The 18,038-nt window shown below is 35.0% G+C and overlaps 6 protein-coding genes across 6 annotated transcripts; 5 read left to right on the forward strand and 1 right to left on the reverse strand.

The window, feature by feature from the left end:
• Positions 1-2,198: 2,198 nt before the first annotated feature.
• On the reverse strand, positions 2,199-3,834 carry LOC130663458 (tyrosine-protein phosphatase non-receptor type 9-like). The gene has a single exon (XM_057462694.1). It carries the CDS (start codon positions 3,397-3,399, stop codon positions 2,497-2,499), a length of 903 nt encoding a protein of 300 aa, XP_057318677.1. The 5' UTR covers positions 3,400-3,834; the 3' UTR covers positions 2,199-2,496.
• LOC130663459 (tyrosine-protein phosphatase non-receptor type 9-like) lies at positions 3,237-8,334 on the forward strand. The gene is made up of 2 exons (XM_057462695.1): positions 3,237-4,897; positions 5,063-8,334. Exon 2 carries the CDS (start codon positions 6,649-6,651, stop codon positions 7,543-7,545), a length of 897 nt encoding a protein of 298 aa, XP_057318678.1. The 5' UTR covers positions 3,237-4,897; positions 5,063-6,648; the 3' UTR covers positions 7,546-8,334.
• A 22-nt stretch (positions 8,335-8,356) lies between these two features.
• On the forward strand, positions 8,357-11,508 carry LOC130663460 (tyrosine-protein phosphatase non-receptor type 9-like). Its single transcript, XM_057462696.1, has one exon. The coding sequence runs from the start codon at positions 8,367-8,369 to the stop codon at positions 9,246-9,248; it is 882 nt and encodes a 293-aa protein (XP_057318679.1). The 5' UTR covers positions 8,357-8,366; the 3' UTR covers positions 9,249-11,508.
• Positions 11,509-13,814: 2,306 nt separating this feature from the next.
• On the forward strand, positions 13,815-15,137 carry LOC130663249 (tyrosine-protein phosphatase non-receptor type 9-like; the record flags this gene model as incomplete). Its single annotated transcript, XM_057462369.1, has 1 exon — positions 13,815-15,137. A coding segment is annotated over one exon (897 nt), but the record flags the coding sequence as incomplete, so codon positions are not given.
• A 44-nt stretch (positions 15,138-15,181) lies between these two features.
• On the forward strand, positions 15,182-16,794 carry LOC130663461 (NF-kappa-B inhibitor cactus-like). The gene has a single exon (XM_057462697.1). It carries the CDS (start codon positions 16,258-16,260, stop codon positions 16,786-16,788), a length of 531 nt encoding a protein of 176 aa, XP_057318680.1. The 5' UTR covers positions 15,182-16,257; the 3' UTR covers positions 16,789-16,794.
• A 532-nt stretch (positions 16,795-17,326) lies between these two features.
• LOC130663250 (NF-kappa-B inhibitor cactus-like) lies at positions 17,327-17,842 on the forward strand. The gene has a single exon (XM_057462370.1). The coding sequence runs from the start codon at positions 17,327-17,329 to the stop codon at positions 17,840-17,842; it is 516 nt and encodes a 171-aa protein (XP_057318353.1).
• Positions 17,843-18,038: the final 196 nt, after the last annotated feature.

An 18,038-nucleotide genomic window follows, 5' to 3' on the forward strand; every position in this document is an offset into this window, starting at 1 on the left:
ATTTCATAATAAATGAGCATTATGAGTCGCGCACTTTTGGATTTTCCAAATTTTTTTATATCTGATTATATAGTTATCTACTTTATCTACAAGAAGAAGAGATCTACTATTCATTTTATTTCTAAGTTCGTTATGCCTTACTTGCGGCTATACCCGACTTATCTTATGATGTACATATATATATATATAAATATAATTATACATTTGTCTCTCATCTACTGCTTTTCGGTGGGATCGAACCCAGTTCTTCCAGGCAAAAGTTCTCAGTCAAAAACATTCAACTCGGGAAGAGATAGTCATCTCACAGTTGACTGTTTGTTGATTGCGAATAAAAATAAAATCATAGAGTAAAACATCGCTTATCCGAATTAATGATAGTCATTAATGTTTAATAGCCAGATATATTCTAATCATTTTTCTTAACATTGTTAATGAGACAAAATGTAATTTATTTAATATAGATAGATAACATTCGGATACGCGGTATTTTACTGTAGTAGTGATATAATTTATTCATAAATTATCCGTTATAGAGACATTGCAAAAAGCAAGATATGATATTCAATCAGACTGATGACTCAGATACAGGTATCAATACCGATGTGATAGAATGCAAAATAACGAGACAAAATTGTTCATATGAATCACGAAGTTACTCAATCATAAATATCGGATAGTCATAGAGGACATTTTCGCCATTGATATCACAAACGAGCGATGACAACTGAAAGATAATACATAATTAAATATTTAACATCAAGCATTTAAGAATTACAAGTCATATCATGTTTGATGATAATAAAACTTGCAGCTAATAGTTTCAATACACAATATAAAATTCGAAAATAGATAGATTGAATATTATTTTAGATTATCATTATTTAAAATGATTTATTCATGATAACTTCAATTGATTAATTGTAACATGTTTGAGACATATTTATATAAAATTTATTGTTTTCCAATAAAATCTTGAAATACGTGAAAAATTGTGTACTTTCTGTGCCTTTTATAAACATACAATATAGGGGAGTATATATATATATATATATATATATATATATATATATATATATATATAATCCCCCTTATTTGGTTACTAAAATAATAATATAAGAAATCGATTTATTTTATCAATGAGTTTCTGACAAGGAAAAAAAAAATTAACTATATCTATTTCATGATGGTCTTGGACAATAATAAACAAATGATGGTATAAGGAATAAAACTACTCGGATAAGACTATCAAGATGAAAGTTTTCAATTATGATAAGAATCGTATATTTATCCTCATCATATTTTTCTTATTGCAAGTTAATTAACAACAAAATTTATTTTATGTTATTGTTATATTAGTAGCTAATTCAGGGGGAGTATATATATATATATATATATATATATATATATTCCCCCTTCTTCGTTACTAATATAATAATATAAGAAATTTAATTATTTTATTAATAAGCTTTTGGCAAAGAAAAAAAATGAACTTCATATCAATGTCAGGATGGTATTAGATACCCGGAAAAAAATGTTCATGTATGATCAGGCCTGAAATTAGATATGATCATGTTTGCTCATGTATGATCATATCAGAAGCGTTAAATAAGTTCAAGCCTGATCATGCCCGGCCATTTTGCACGACTCATGATGCGAAGCATCAGAGTGTGCTTTACGATCGAAAAATTTTTTTCGCCTCACTTCGGCAACTATTTTTCATATCTGATCAGCATTGATCATTTTTTTCCGGGTAAAAAGAAGGACATCATGGCATGATGAAAAAATTATGCAAAGATTCTGTTATAAATATTCATGATTTTGTACACCAATTTGGATACTGTACACTTAAATAATAAGATTGATAATAATAACCACTGGGATAAGATTTTGTAAGGGTGAAATATTTTATTCATGGTCTGGATCACCATATACTTATAAAAAGTCGATTAAAATAATTTACTATATTCCATTCTTATATTAGTAGTTAATAAAGGGGGAGTATATACATATATTATAATACATATATATAGATATATATATGTATAAATCCATCCAAAAACATCCGTAGGCTTTTGCTCAACAATCTCGGTTAAAATCATGGGTCACCTTTTTTGAAAAAAAAAAAAAAAATAATGAAACAAATTACTAACATTCAAAATATCCTTGAAAAGTTTTAATTTTTTGAGATATTTCACGTTCAAAATTGAGGATAATATAGGATATATAGAATTTATCAATACAGATAACTCTATGTGATAGACAAAGAAATCCCGAAGATGGATTGAGATGAGATTCTATAGCTATTTTAATTTGTAATTAAAATCGTGAACAAATTTATCATAGACAATAATAAGCAATATATGAGCGATCTATTCTAAATAAAAGTAAGTTATAAGATTAAACACATCAGATATACGACCAAACTTATCCTAATAACAAATGTTTACTTACAGTCTACTAAAATTACACTATGAACATCAAATAGCTGTATTTTATCTAACCAGCCGTTGACATAACGAACTGGAGCACTGTAAAATAACAGAACGTGTATTGCGTATGTAATGAGAGACAATTGTTTCTCTGCTTACGAAGATCACACAATGTTGTTGACAACGGTATGATTGCACTTTCGATGTACTTAGAAATGCATATATCTATCGCACAAAACGCTGGCGCCCGGTCCAGACCTGCGCTGGAATGCACCAAGATAGGAGACTTTTTCGCACGGTTTTCACTTGATACCTGAACTTCAGCCTCTGAGTCAGCACGCCTCACCGCCAAGACGAACTCCAGGAAGTTCTTCACATCTGACGGAACGCCATCCTGAGGCCAGTCCTTGTAAGCGAAATGCTTGATGTCGAATACGGTTCCAGTATTAGTATTAGTGAGACGCAAAGTTGTCACCTTATAGTTGCGGAAGCATCTTATTTTCTTGGTCTTTATTTTAAGCTTACCGTAGGTCACGGTGAATCCTTTGTACGGAATCCAATAAGGGTAGCACGTTTGTTTGTTATTTTCATAGGTCTTGGTAAGCATGACGATAACACGAACGCGGTCTTGATACACAGCTCGCCAGAAGTCGTGGGCCGTTTCTTTCAATGGACCCTGGGCACAGATAAATCTTCTCTTAATGTTGTGTCCGTCAACGTAGCTAGCATTGATGTAGTCGTCGAGACCCTTCCGAAACGGAAGGACCACCCGGTTGTAATCGAAGCAGGGCGCATCAGGATATCTGTTCTTCTTATCATTCTTATCTTCCAGAGAGATGCTGCAGGAAAATGCCACTATCCTTTGCATTACTTGTTGATGTTCTTGCCTTAAAATTTCATGGATGTTACACTTCTGAGTAGGAGTAACACAGTGATTATGGGATCGGTTTTTAGAATAATGTAAACCCATTTTAAACAGAGTATTGATAGGTCTCGTGTGACTCGGGTAGCAGATCGGGACTAAATGAATGCTTAGGGAAAGCCAGTATTTATAATGGTTTTCCAGTCGAATTAGAACACGCCAAAATCAATACAATCACCATAATAATATGGTGACAATCGCTTCCATTTACGTCAGCATTTTAATCAAAATATTTTATAATGACGCAAATCACGTAGACTTTCGGTACCTAAGGCATTTGGCATGTAGCCTAATAGCCTAATATCCAAGTCTGGATGATAAAAACGGGTAAACATGAAGTAGGTACAGTGCTTTTGAAAAAAACAGGAAAACCACAATGCCCATTATATGTACTTCAAAAGGCATTTTTGGTCGATTTGCGCAACTCGCTGAAACAATGAGGCATTGTCATTAGCAACAATGCTAATGAGGTCCTAAATACCGATATCGGAAAACCTACTAATATTATTAATTTTAAATATATTAAAATCATCGTTACCATGACTTTGTAAAAACCAATACATATTTAGTTAATGTAAACTTTTTCCTCTGCCTAACTGAAGTAATTATTGCGAAATATTTCCAGAAAGGCGATTGGATCTCTTACTTTATGAATCCGCTATAGATGGAAGCTAAGTGTTGCATCATCAACCGGGAATAAAAGTTCCGTTAGAAAACCATGTATAGACATTACGAAGAAATTATTTTTTAGGCCTCATTCTCAGTGATCATGAGTTGATACTAAAGTTTTAAAGGTTAGGTGGGTTACCTGTGCTCGCGCTCATGTATGCATAATTTTTAGCGATAACATAATTACACTAACAATGAACAAACAGTTCGGAGAAGACCTGTCATAAAAGCCGAGGTCACATTAGCATTCACGCCCCTGTCGTAAAAAGTTTATAGCATCATAATCGTTGGCACATGATTAAATGCAAAACTATAAGTAATTTCTTAATTAAATAACAACTCACGCTATAGTTTAAGAGCTAATCCGCCCTATTTAAAAAATCACATAAATTCCAATAGATTTTGTAGATAGATTATCGTATGAATACGAACCCTATGTATAGTGAATGCAATTCATTCCGAAGGATGCAAAATTGAGGTACCGAGCGCAAAAAGTTATGGACAAATAATACTTGGTTGAAAAACGTCGACTAATTTACATAATTCTGACTGTTTCGTTGGCTATAAAGTCTAGCCATTAGGTATATTATAATGCTCTTTATCACGCAATTCAGGTAATGTGGTTACCTCTGAAATTTAGATTTGACAGTTGCTTTCACTCCTTTACTCCAAACAGTTCTTTCTCTGAATAGAAAAATAATTTTCTAAGGTGAAATTTAAAAATTACATTAAGTAAAACATTTAAAAAATGAAGACATTGTGGATATTAATAGTTATAATAATTATGGTGGAGGCTGGCCCAATTCCTCCAATAACAAAAATATTAGATCGACGTATAACTGCAGCCCCACGTCGCTGCACATCCAACGACGGTGCCGTAAGTAAACTATTACAATTACACGTAAGAACATATCGAAAATTTTCCACGTAAAAAAGCACGACAATCGCCCAAATAAAACCTTTCTCTCAATAGAATAGTATAAAATATAAGCAGAGCTAAATATTTATTGTGATTACTTAGTATTTTCTTTCTGTTTTTCAGTGCAGAAAAGCGATAAATTTTCTAAAGTGGGTCAATGGATATCAGAACATGATGCAATATCAGATTGAAAATATGGTATTATCTATGTATGACCAGTTCTTTCGTCCTGATGAAACAATAAGACGACCATCAAGGAGGCACTGGGTTCGACACAATAATGGAATTACACTAGGGTCAGTCGGGGCAAGTGCCCAGGGCCGCAAATTTTTTAGGGTGGCAAAATCAAAATAAAATTAAATATATGAACTATAAGTTTAAGTGAAATTCCAGTATTGGGACAGATTTTTTTCCGGTGCCCAGAGGCGGCATTAAGTTTAAATCCGGCCCTGGTTCCATAAATCGATGTCTACCCAAGAACTGCAGCAACGACTCTAAATTTCTACCACTGTTAGATTTCCGCTACTGTTTTAATGAAGGAAACATTTTCTGTTTATAATTGATCAGGTGTTGTTAAGTAGTTCTTAATTATCTGAATGTGATTGCATAACTTTCTATTCGGGCATAAAATGTTTATAAAAAATCATGGGATATCTAAATTCCTGAAAAAACCTACCGTGACAACAGCCACTCTTCACAGAAAGTTGTAAATCCTTTTAACTTAATTAAAATGTAAGTGACTAACGTTTGTTTTTTATTTCTGGTATTGATAATTTTAAAGAAGTTTGAGTTTGGAAAATACCGGGTGTTGTTTAGTAAATAGGTGCCTAGTATGTTTATGAAAAGCAGTTCAATTGATTTAAGGGCATCTAATATTCGCTACAGTATGTAGACTACCTACGACATTTGGGTGCCTAACGATGTATAATCGGATATGACATATTGAGCGCACACAGTCTAGACAAGTACCTCGTGCGTGTTCTTCAATCATTGGCTGCTTGATAGAACGGGACGGATGACGTAAGTGCGACAGCGGCAGATAAATAAACCTAGATTTTACTATGATCAAGTGCACTTTCATTTATTATATCTATAATATTAAATTTGTCACAGTTAACCTGATCGAATGACACAAAGTTTTTTATAATCCAAGTTTCGGAGTTGCCGAATGTTCAATGTGAACATAGATGTATTTGAATACTATTATGATGAGACTGACAAAAATGTCAACGTAGGATGGGACATTTGCACATTGATTAGGGAATTAGAATAACTTAAGATTAACTATGTTAATACAGTATGAATAATAAGATCATCCTATTATCATGTCTTTAGAAAAGCGTAGGCTTCATGCCTCAAGGCGTATATAAAGCAGCCTGAAAATTTGATATTCCATCACACGGCAACAGGCAACCGACAAGACGCTTAGACCAAATAGCTTCTAGCAAACAAATTCAAGTATAACCTCCAGACAAGTAAATCCCTGAACAAGGCGTGACCGATCTGAAGGTCTCTACCCGATAAGTCAACAGACGTCGGAATAGGGCGAGCCCGATATTTACAAAGTCTCGAAGAAGCTTAAGTTTCTTTAGTCTTCGGAAGCTCGCCTAGATAGGAAGGCAGGTTTGAGCCTCAGTACATTCAAAATAATCAAAATAAGTTTGATTTTCAAATTTTCTCGTGCTTCGAGTGAGACTTGAATTTCAAAAATGGACACGAAATCTCAACGGCGAAACAACGGAAACCAGGAGAGGGTTGAAGCTTCGAACTTTCTAAGCTTTATGAGAAGACCTAACTTTATCGGCACAATATTGCAGCAGCATACTCAAATAATCGAAGAATCGGAAATTGACTATTATTTGAAGATGAAAACTGAACACAGTGACTCACAAGGGCCCCTACGTTCTCTGCTTTGTCTTCCGAAAAACACTCACGAAGCAGACAGCGACTTTTTCACCGTTGATGGCTATAATGTCAAAAACAAATTTCTATGCACCCGCAATCCGAAACAAGATGGCGTGTACCAGTTTTGGAGCATGGCATTCAAAAAGAATATTCATATCATCGTTATGTTATCTCCGATTGACAATCTGATGAGACACCGATACTGGAGTACGGGAGAAGACTCAGTGTTTGAATGCCGTGAATTCAGAATAGAAACCCTACATGTTAATGTTGAAGCTTTGTATACTACAACAACCCTGCTGCTGAAACATAAAAATAGTGCGGTACGAAAAATAGTGCATTTTAATTACACCGGCTGGCCGATGGACAACATTTCGCATCACCCGAAAGAGTTTATACGTTTTATTATGACAGTGAATAGTGCACGTGAAGAAGTAGATAAGCTCTCTACACAGAACTTACATGCCCCTACACCTATAATGGTACATTGTAGTGATGGTTTTAACAATTCCTGTGTGTATTGTTTGTTAGACATCTGTATATCTGAATTTGGAGCTACTAATAAGGTATCTCTACCTAACACTTTTCTTAAAATAAGACAGCAAAATCGAAATGCTATTAGTCAGCCTGAGAACTATGTTTATTGTTATCAAGCACTGTATGTTTGGATTTCGTCAATATCGAATTCTTTGCGCAATTAAACCCGTGTATTTTTATAACCTATGTGACCTACAAAAAACCCGAGCGTTAAAACGATTGTTAATAATAAACAATAACATCCTCATATTGTCTATTATTAAGAGAATAATAAAACGCATAACTGCGAATTACATTACCCGACCGTTAAGGGCACGGTTACTGTAATGACATTGGCTGTATAATATAATCGTCGTTTTATGAACTAGTTAGTAAATAGAATTTTAATAGGGTAATAACAGTTGAAAGTTTTTGGACATGCGAAAAAAGGGTCCGGTCCAAAATCGTCCGTAATTAACATATTTACGCTTTTAAAGTTTTAATTACCACTTGGATTTATAGGACAATAAAACTTAATAGTAGAATAAAACGTTTTAATAGTGTACTCAATCTTGGTATTCCCTAGTTAGTTCTGGACAGCTATAAAATGTAATTGTTTTACAAAGGCTACTCCCATGTGATATTAATCGCTAGTTAAAAAGTCATTACAAGGTTTATTGTTATGGGTTTCAAGAATGATTGTAGACAAATTTTTCGGGGTACACTTAATGTTCCAATTAGCTTAATTACAGAACCTGCGTATTCCAGAACTAAGGCCAATTGGTATAAAAGACAAAAAAATGTAGTGGGAAAGTTAGTTGAGTAAACACCAGTCTCAAGGGTTGATCGTAAAGTTCGCACCCGTTGTCAGTTTGATTTTGGGACTACCAGTGCACGTTCAGTGATAGTGAATAAGTGGGTTACCTATTAGGAATTACTAACTGCATATCAGCTAGATCGGTTAAAGTGATTTAGTTCTTCGACGTAGAACATAACAGGTAGAACAATGACTACCCAAGCGGACAGTATGAGTGCAATAGACTTTCTGATTTTTATGGAACATCCGGGGTCACTCAGCAGCATCATCGACGAATTTCATACTATAGTACCTCGACAAGAAGTGAAAGCACTCAGTTCCTCCAACCATACCATGAACGAAGAGCAAGAAAACTACTGCATGCGGATCACACGTTTCCTTCACTGCCGAGTGAAGCTCCATGGCAACCGGAAAGTCTTGGATGCTTACCATGTTGACGGATATGAACATAAGCGGAAGTATATTTACACCAAAAGCCCGTCTGTAAACAACACTGACAAATATTTACAAATGGTGTGGGACAAGAATGTAGAAGTAATAGTTGTGCCATCTAGATCAGAAAATAAAGTTAATTTTCACCAATATTGGAGTTCAAACGAAGGTGCTGTAATAGAGTGTGCTAACTTTAAGATAGAGACTTTAGAAGTTACTACGAAACCTCACTATGTTTTAACCTTATTGATTCTAACTAACCAAAAAGGTCGAACACACAGAATATCACATTTTGAATATACCGCTTGGCCAGTCAATAGCTCTTTTCATGATCTAAGAGCCTTTTCGGATTTCGTTACTACTATTAACGAGCTGTATACTTATCTAGAGAAACACAAGTCTTCAAACGACCTCGGACCTATAATTGTGCATTGCATCGATGGTAGTAATAGCTCAGGGGTATTTTGCGTACTTGATACTTGTGTCACAGAATTCAAAAAGACTGGAATGCTATCTATAGCAAGTACGGTGAAAAAAATGAGACAGCAAATATACGGCTGTATGAACCGGTTAAATAACTATGTTTTTTGCTATCGTCTACTCCATGTCTATGTTAAATATGAAATGGGTATGAATTGAAAATATTTCGAGGGCATCCCTAGTAAAAATAAACGAGGGCCGCCTTGTTTGTTATCTACCGGTGGCTCTAGCCAGTGCCTCGATTCATTTTTACCAGGGATGCTTTAATCTAAGTAAAAGTACTATGTAACTTGCAAACAAATATCAATTATGTCTATGTCTATCTCGCATGATGACCTAGAACTATTCTTAGCTCACGTAGGCTCTTGCCTAAAAATGCTTTAATAATGTACGCATATCATCACCCATTTTTAATATTAGGTTTAAACTTTAAAATGTACTTGTTTTTGTATTGTTATCGAATTAGGAAAAACCGAAACTCTTGCTAGTATGTACTTTTTTCCTTATAAATGATAACGTTTTGCACTTACCTACTCCAGATCGGTCTTGACCCCAAAGTTTACGAGAGAGCAGAAGATAATTTTTGCTTCGGACAAATAGGGTAAAGACGGCAAAAGTTGGCACGTCAAAAAAAATACTAACTTTAAAAAAATATTTTGTGTTTTAATTATTTGAAAAACAGTTTGAGTTGATAAAACTATCTAGCTACACCAATTTTGGACATCGTCAAAAGGTGGCTCTTGCGATGTCCAAAATATTTAACCTTCTCATTATTTTTATATCATATGGAACACCCCGAATGTTATGGACCCTACAATAAAATGGCGGTCTTAATATTTTGTAAATATGTTAAACAAAAGAATCGGATCAACTTTAGGTTCAGTGTCCATATTTGGTGATTTTACCCTAATGCCTACATCGATTGTCGTCGACTGACGTGTTCCAGGCAAAAATTAACTATAAATAGGGAATTTCAAATATACTGACATTAATTTCGGTTTTGAAGCTGTACAGTAACAATGTTGCTTCTTCAATTATTTTATTCCATACTTTCGATTTTAAATTACATGTATTCATGTTATGAAATAATCATTAAATTATGTAACTGCATGACGAAAATAATGAATTTTGTAAATTACCTGAAGCAACAAAGACAGGGTATCTGCATCGAACCTCACCAAGAGCATCAACGCCGAACCACCATCTACTGCATTCATAAGTAAGTTCCCTATCTTAGATTGTCAAACCATAAAGCGATATGTATATATGGGCGGTAACGATTTAATATTCCATGGGAAAGGTTTCTATATCATATAGGAATAGGTTTTTTTGACGTTTCGGTTGTAAAAATTTCACCCATACAAGTTGCGGTAGTCACTCTAAGGTTTATGGCTTTCGTCCCCATAAGATATTAAGATAATTCCCTTGAAATTATGGTAATCGTCCCACCGTCATAGTGGTATTTGTTTCTGTAATAGTGTGAAAATCGTTACCATAATTTTATAGTACTCCCGTTTTTCAACATCAATATTTACAGGCCGAACTTTACAACAAAAACTTCTTACGCTTATAAGCAACCCCCATTAAAAAGTGCTCTCTTTAGTTTACGATAGTGCCGAAAATGCACTCGAATATAGAACATGTAAACTATATGGTGAATATTTTCGTTTCAGCTCGCCATGCATTCAACTACCGGACAACGCAAGCTTAGATGAAGGTTCGAGCTTATCCTGTGAAAAATCGCAGAAGTTATTGGCAGTCGTGACCGTTTAACTATTATTGTACTTAGAAATAACAAATTACCAAATCAATACGATCTGCTAGTTATGCCAATTAATCTCATAGAATATGCATTTATATTTATTTTTTTATATCTAGTATGTATTTGAGGTTTTAAGACAACTTTTACAAGATATATGTAATAAACTTATCATTTAATTAACTTTCCGTTTTATTTAAATCTAGATAGACTGCAGTCCAACATGTATCCAACGAAATAAGTGTCATCTTCCTATTTTAAAATCGTTTTCCAATAGCTAGATCACTTTCAATCTCAATACCATAGGCAGTGTACAATTTCTGTAGAATCTGTTAAACTTTTGTCTCTAACTGCCTTTTCCTATTATCTGCCTTTTACGACGGAGGAGAAAGAGCTTGTCTTTCCATTAATATCTACCGGTTTATTTCCTACTTTTTCCTAACTTCCTACCTACTTTTGCTGCTAGGGCCGTCTTACTACACTGTACTGCATATGCTTAAGTTAAGTATGCAAACAAGTCTACCACAATGACAAGGAAAACTCTAGAAGACCTGGTCGAGTACAGGCGGCCTCTCTGTAGCAACTTGCCGAAGCAGGGACATAATAAAAAAAGTCCTGTCCTCGCCGGGGCCTGAACCCATGTACCCTGCGCCTAAGGTCACAAGGGCTCTCTCAAGACGAGCACATTAGAGCGCTTAGTTATACCGATTAGTTCATTGAAACTTAAAATTTCAATAACGATCGAAATACCTACCGTGAAGAGTGCTTGTGAAGGAAAACATAATACATGCGTTTATCCTCTACTGAAATTAAATGGTGACTACAATGTATCAGAAAACCCAATAGACTTCAGTTGTAGGCTACATTAAGATTGTCTAAACAAATGGGCCTGATTCCACGGAACGACGTTGAACCACGCTTACCTTTCGCAGTAACTCATCCCTATGCCTGTATCAGTATATAACAGTTTCAATACCTATTATCCTGCAATACGTATAAGGAAGTATATGACACACTCCTAACGGGCGAACCCTATTCGTCGAATGACTTAGATGAAACGCCTCTTACGCCCACAACTTATGTACCCTTATCTTTGCTCCGCACACATATTTACAGTAAATACTTATTGTAATTATAAACATTACAGTTTGTGTGTAATCTTTCTCACTCACACATGAACGTAAGCGTTTTAGTCTATCTAATATTAGTGGCATAAGGCAAGGTCCCATCACACGTTGAGCGAGTTGTCATCCACCGGTTTAAAAAACTATTCTACGGCTTTAGATTACTATGAGTATACCGACAGCTTCGAATGCCTATAGAATTGCATGCTGACAAGACTTATCTGCTTTTTGTCGCTACGGATGCTGTACGTGACGACTCAAACTTACCTCTTGCTATTGATTTGCTAGATATTAATGGAATTAGTGGGATATGTGACCACATGATATCAAAGTGTGAATGCTACGTGGTGTGACAAAAAAGAGCGATTATGGAACAGCTGCGATGAGATTGTTATTATTATTATTGGCAAAAGTTCTTGAACCATGAGTGGCGAACGCGTGACTATTAACAAATATAAAAATTGGGAAATCCCAATTAATTAAAATAGTTAATCTAATTATAAACAATGGTTTGGTTTTTCTGTTTTTGAAAGGCCAAAGGGAGGTTATCTTCCGCTCGATACATAAATACCGAAATCATTAAAATTTTACACCACATTTATATGTACTGATAACGATTAGCCTATACTTTTTTCCTCTGAAGCGGGTCAAATAAAAATAGATCTTATTCCCTAGTGTGTAGGAACATAATTATTTGAGGCAACTTAAGAAGAATGGAGTTATCCTTATTAAGAATATGGATAGGTTTCAACATTTGATCTGAAAGTCTCTTGCCAGTTAAACGTCCCAAAATGTTTTCGAAAGCTGAACGTCTGAAACATGCAGCTGAAGTGCTACAACTTCAGGATAAAATTTGTCAACTGAAGTGTCTTAAAGGAAAAACACCTGTAGATGAAGAGAGGATAATTGAAGAAATACGAATTGCCGAAAGGCGATACCAATCTCTCAAGAACGAACTGCTGGTTATGTGCGCGAGGAAACGTTTCGTCGAATTTGAAGTAGAGATGGCTCTTACGTAGTTGAATGAGGTAAGTTCAAACGCAATCAACTATTATTCTTTATAAAACGATCTATAGAAATTAACTCTCATCAATTGTATGTTGGGCAATTTTAGGAAACCGTTTTCACAGATGAATGTAAACATCACCTTGTCAGTGACAACGCAATGTAAAAGACCCTTATAATTTTCTATTTCAAGATTTTATGAACAGCGCAGTGAGGAAAGAATATAAACATCATATGAACAGTTTTAAAAATACGACAACTACTTTCGTGTGCACTAGTTTTCGAACGGTATAGTCATGATAACAGTGCTTAATATAGTTTATTGCAATTGATCAAAGTAAACACTAAATTACGTACTTAAATTGGTCTTTTGTTTACTAGCCAAGGGTAATTCTTCGAAATACTATGAGCTAATATTTTTATTAATCATACTTATGAGCACACAACACACCGTTCATAAAAAGTTTATGGCTTTAAAACATGCATTTAACAGGTGGGCTTGCGAAAATTTGTCCAAAGGGACGTTGTTTACGACTTCACAGATAGTTTAGTGGTTTAATAATAGGTAATGCGTATTACACTTCGAAAATATAAAAGCTCCAACACAGCAATGAAAGGTTTAGTTTCGAAAGTACTACTCACAGTGGGTGACAGTGACTCTTACGAATAATGTTTTCATTTAATTTTGAAGAAACAAGTAAGTTTGATGATTGGCTTTGAGTGACAGTGGATCGGTGGATATAAGACCATCAAATGCTTCCCAGTTAGGTTGCCGTTATATTGAAATGTGAGTTTTAATTTTAATTTTGTTTTTTTACAGATGATGCAGTGTGTATAATAAAGCCCTTCGAAGATAAGAGAATGAGAAAAACGGATTTCATCAATTTCATACAAAAGCCAGACTCACTAAGCTGCATCGTTCAAGAACATCGTGCGATGGTACCTGAGCAGGAAGATGGGGCATCAAATTCTTCGAATCAAGCCGTAAATAAGGCGCAAAACGACAATAATCTCCTACCAATCGTACATTTGCTTTGCAGCCGAGTGAATCTCCTTACTAAAGAGAAGGTTTTGAGTGCAAGGTTTGTTGACGGATATAAACATAAGCGGAAGTACATCGTCACTACGAACTCGTGTGAAAATGACACTGACAAATATTTACAACTGGTGTGGGATAAGAATGTTCAAATCGTAGTTATGACATCTCCATTCGCGGAGAAGGATAATTTTAACCGATTCTGGAGTGTAAATGAAGGTACTGTAATAGCCTGTAACAACTTTCAGATAGAGACTTTAGAAATTATTACAAACCCCCATTTTGTGTTAACCTTGTTGGTTCTCACTGATCAAAAAGGTCATCTACGCAAGCTATCACATTTTCAGTATACTGCTTGGCCAGCTGACAATTTTTCCCATGACCCAAAGGCCTTCTTAGATTTCTTTTTTAATATTAACAACCTGTACGCTGATTTAAAAAAACATGAGACCGTCAAAAATCTTGGTCCCATAATTGTGGATTGCATTAGCAATAATAGTAGCTCAGAGGTATTTTGTGTACTCGATATATGTGTTACAGAGCTTGAAAAGACTGGACGGCTATCTATTCCAAATGCTGTTAAGAAAGTTAGACAGCAAAAATGTGGTTTTATGAATCGATTAAGTGACTACGTCTTCTGTTATTATCTAATTCATGCCTATCTCTCAATGCAATTTGATACAGTTAACGTGTGTTGAAGGCATAGCCCATTGTTTATGATTTTGTTATCTTGTATCTGATTAGAAATACTTAGTGTATTTCGACGTTCCAAGCCTAATTGCTAGGGGAAGGACACTTTATTTAGGAAAATATCATCAGGTATTTAACCAAAGAATTAGTATCTGAAAGACCGAAGGATAAAGCCAAGTTTTCTTAAATATTTTCTCAATGTCAACGAGTTATTTATTCCAGGCTAATGTTGTCTGTTAATTTCAAATTTCAGGCACATGTTTATTATTTTTGGCTCTATACTTATACGACATACTTTATCAAATGTTACGTGAAATAAATGTATGTTGTTTTTTAGTTTTTAAAAATAACTGTGACAAATGTAATACGTTTGCATTCCTAAGAGAATTTATGTTATATTTTTAAGTACAGAGGTCAAAAAGGTATTGTAAATATTGTCAAACAACGGCTTATATAGTATTCGTGTTAATAGGTGTCAACTAATTACATGCAAACACGCCGTGTACAACTATTTGTATAAAATGTATCTTTTTCAGCTTACGATAAGTTCGATCTCTCGGCGATGGAATACTGTATGACCATACCAACTTCATCGGTGACAAATCGAAACAGCAACAAGCAAATGATATTATATCTATGAAAAAATGATTGTAGTTTCGGTTTCGTCGGGTGATCGTATACTGTGCTTCCACGTTTCACTAACTAGCTTTAGATTACCTTAGAATAAAGTAAGTCTTAGTATTTAGATCAAATAGAATAACGTCTTAGTTTAGTCTGCAGATTTATCCTGTAATCTCATTTGTCAATAGTAAATAGAAAGCTAATGCCTATTTTGTATTTTATTCTTCTAATTTTTTAATAAAGTTATAAATTGCGGTTCGGCTGTCAATCATTTGCAAATTGAAACCCCTGGTTCTAACTTTAACTATTTCGATCTCCTCCGAAATAAGGACAATGCAAAATGCAGACACTCAGAAGAGCGCAAGGTCCTAAACACGAGGTGAGAAATTCGAAATGGAGGTATGCTACACATTTCAGAATAAGTTACATGTGCGTGCTAGACATTGTTCTTGATATATTACATGAGAGGTCAGTCAATGTGTACAGTCCTTAAGCAATGGTCTGCAGACCTGTTAATGCTTGAGGCTCAACATTTTGTCTCGATGAGTTCTAAATTAAGGAGAAACTGTATTTTTGTTACGAACTCACTCTTGAATTAAGTCCAAATGTTTTAATGCGCATCAACATTTCTTTCACTTCAAAACGAAAAAAAAGTACTAAACAGATGAGTAAAACTGAATAAAATAATAAACTGCAATTGGTAATACCACGTTATCGTACGACTGGACCGGAATAAACACACGATAGCCTATGACCGCCACGTAATAAGTAGGGAAATCCGAAACCAGCATTCGTAAACAATTAGTGTTATCAATATATAGTAGGAATTGAAAACATCGCCACCAAAGATGATTTAAAGAAACAATCCAGATAAATTGAATCAGTTCTTGAATACAGTTCATTCGGGATAGAACCGAAAAATATTTCTCAGCGATGGATAGTTCAGATAGTTCAAATCTTCAACATTTGCTTGAGATGGACTGGGTGGCGCATGAGACGTATACTCGAGAGAACGTTTTTCACGTCATTGCTAAAAAAGGATGGTTGAAGATGCTGTGTGCTATCGAGGGGCTCATAGATGAAAAAATCAAACTATGGCTACAGAAGCGGAACAAAGAGGGCGATACTTGCCTTCACATTGCAGCGGTCGCACATAGAGGACAGCAAGCAATACGGATCATAGAAAAGTTAGTGGAATATGGAGCAGATTTCAACGAAAGAGATCGTCGTACTGGTGACACTGTACTTCACATAGCAGTAAAAAAAGGAGACTGTGAACTAGCTACATGGATGTGTCAGCAGCGAAATATCAATTTGGAAATAGAAAATTACTCGAAACACACGGCCTTCCAAGTGGCATTGAAAAACGGTGACAAAGAAATGATGAAGATACTCGAAACTTATGGTGCAACTACTATGGGAGTAAGCGACAGTGAAGAAGAAAAAGAGAGTGATTCAGAATAGTAACTGACAGTGTGAAAAACAAGTAGTGTTATTATAATTGTTGTGTAAGTGACGCAAATAGGATAAGCGCTTTACGGGTATGTGACGCAAATATTGTAAGAGTGTCTTGTCGGGTAACTACTAGACATAGACAATGTAGAGTTAATTAGTGTTGTTTTTGTATCGGAGTGATCAATTAATCGCACTCAATATGGGAGAGTAAAGACTCAAAATATTATCAGATATAAACCTGCAGAAAAAACTGAATACGCAGATTTATATACTATACTAATTATAGTTTAGATTCTAGTATAGATAGTAAATTATAGTAAGATTCTCTGGTTTTGTACATACAAGATAGCATTCTGGGCAAAAAGCCTGTTGCTCCAGTAAAAAAATCAATAATATTATTAATTTAAGTTGGCAACACCATGAAAGCCGGGGATTCCCAAATAATACACTCCGAACAAGGACGGGAATATAAATTAGGTAAGATCGATAAATTCTGTAGTCGTTGGAAATTTTCATCGGGAATAGACGTCCAAACAACTGCTAAGTGATGGGTTTTTTCGATCTTCTACCTCTGCTTAAGATAAACTGGCGCGCACATCTTGCGTACAGCGGAGAGAACATTTTTCACGTGATTGTGAAAAATGGATGGTATAATTTCTTATGTGAACTCGAACCGTTATTGGATGACAAGTTTAAGACGCGGCTCAATCAGAAGAATGATCTGGGACAAACTTGCCTTCATGTTGCAGCGAGGATACATCGAGGGCCGCAAGCAATAAAAATGATCGAGAAGTTGTTAAAATATGGAGCAGATGTCAATGTACGAGAACGTAATAGTGGTGACACTATCCTTCACATTGCAGTGGGAAGCCAGGACTATGAACTAGCTGCATGGTTGTGTCAACAACCACATATGGATTTAGAAGCAAACAACTACTACAGTCACACGGCATTTAAGAAAGCTAGGAAAAATAAGGATGAAAAAATGGCAAAAATTCTTGAAACTTACGGTGCGATCACTCAGCGAGAGCGTGCTTGGCTACTGCGACGAAAGTGTCTCTGAAAAGTGGCTAAAAGTGTCGCAAAATAAATAGTGTAGACATAAGTGTTATGTGTAGGTGTGTCGCAAATAGCATAAGTGTATTTTATTGATAGAAAGCATTGCTACTAGATGTAGATAATGCAGTCTTATTTAGTGCGTTTAAAAATACTCGTAGGTTAATTTGTGTAAAATTAGTTTATACATTAAGAAGCGACTA

Source organism: Microplitis mediator, chromosome 2, assembly GCF_029852145.1.
Source record: "Microplitis mediator isolate UGA2020A chromosome 2, iyMicMedi2.1, whole genome shotgun sequence".
NCBI lineage: Eukaryota > Metazoa > Arthropoda > Insecta > Hymenoptera > Braconidae > Microplitis > Microplitis mediator.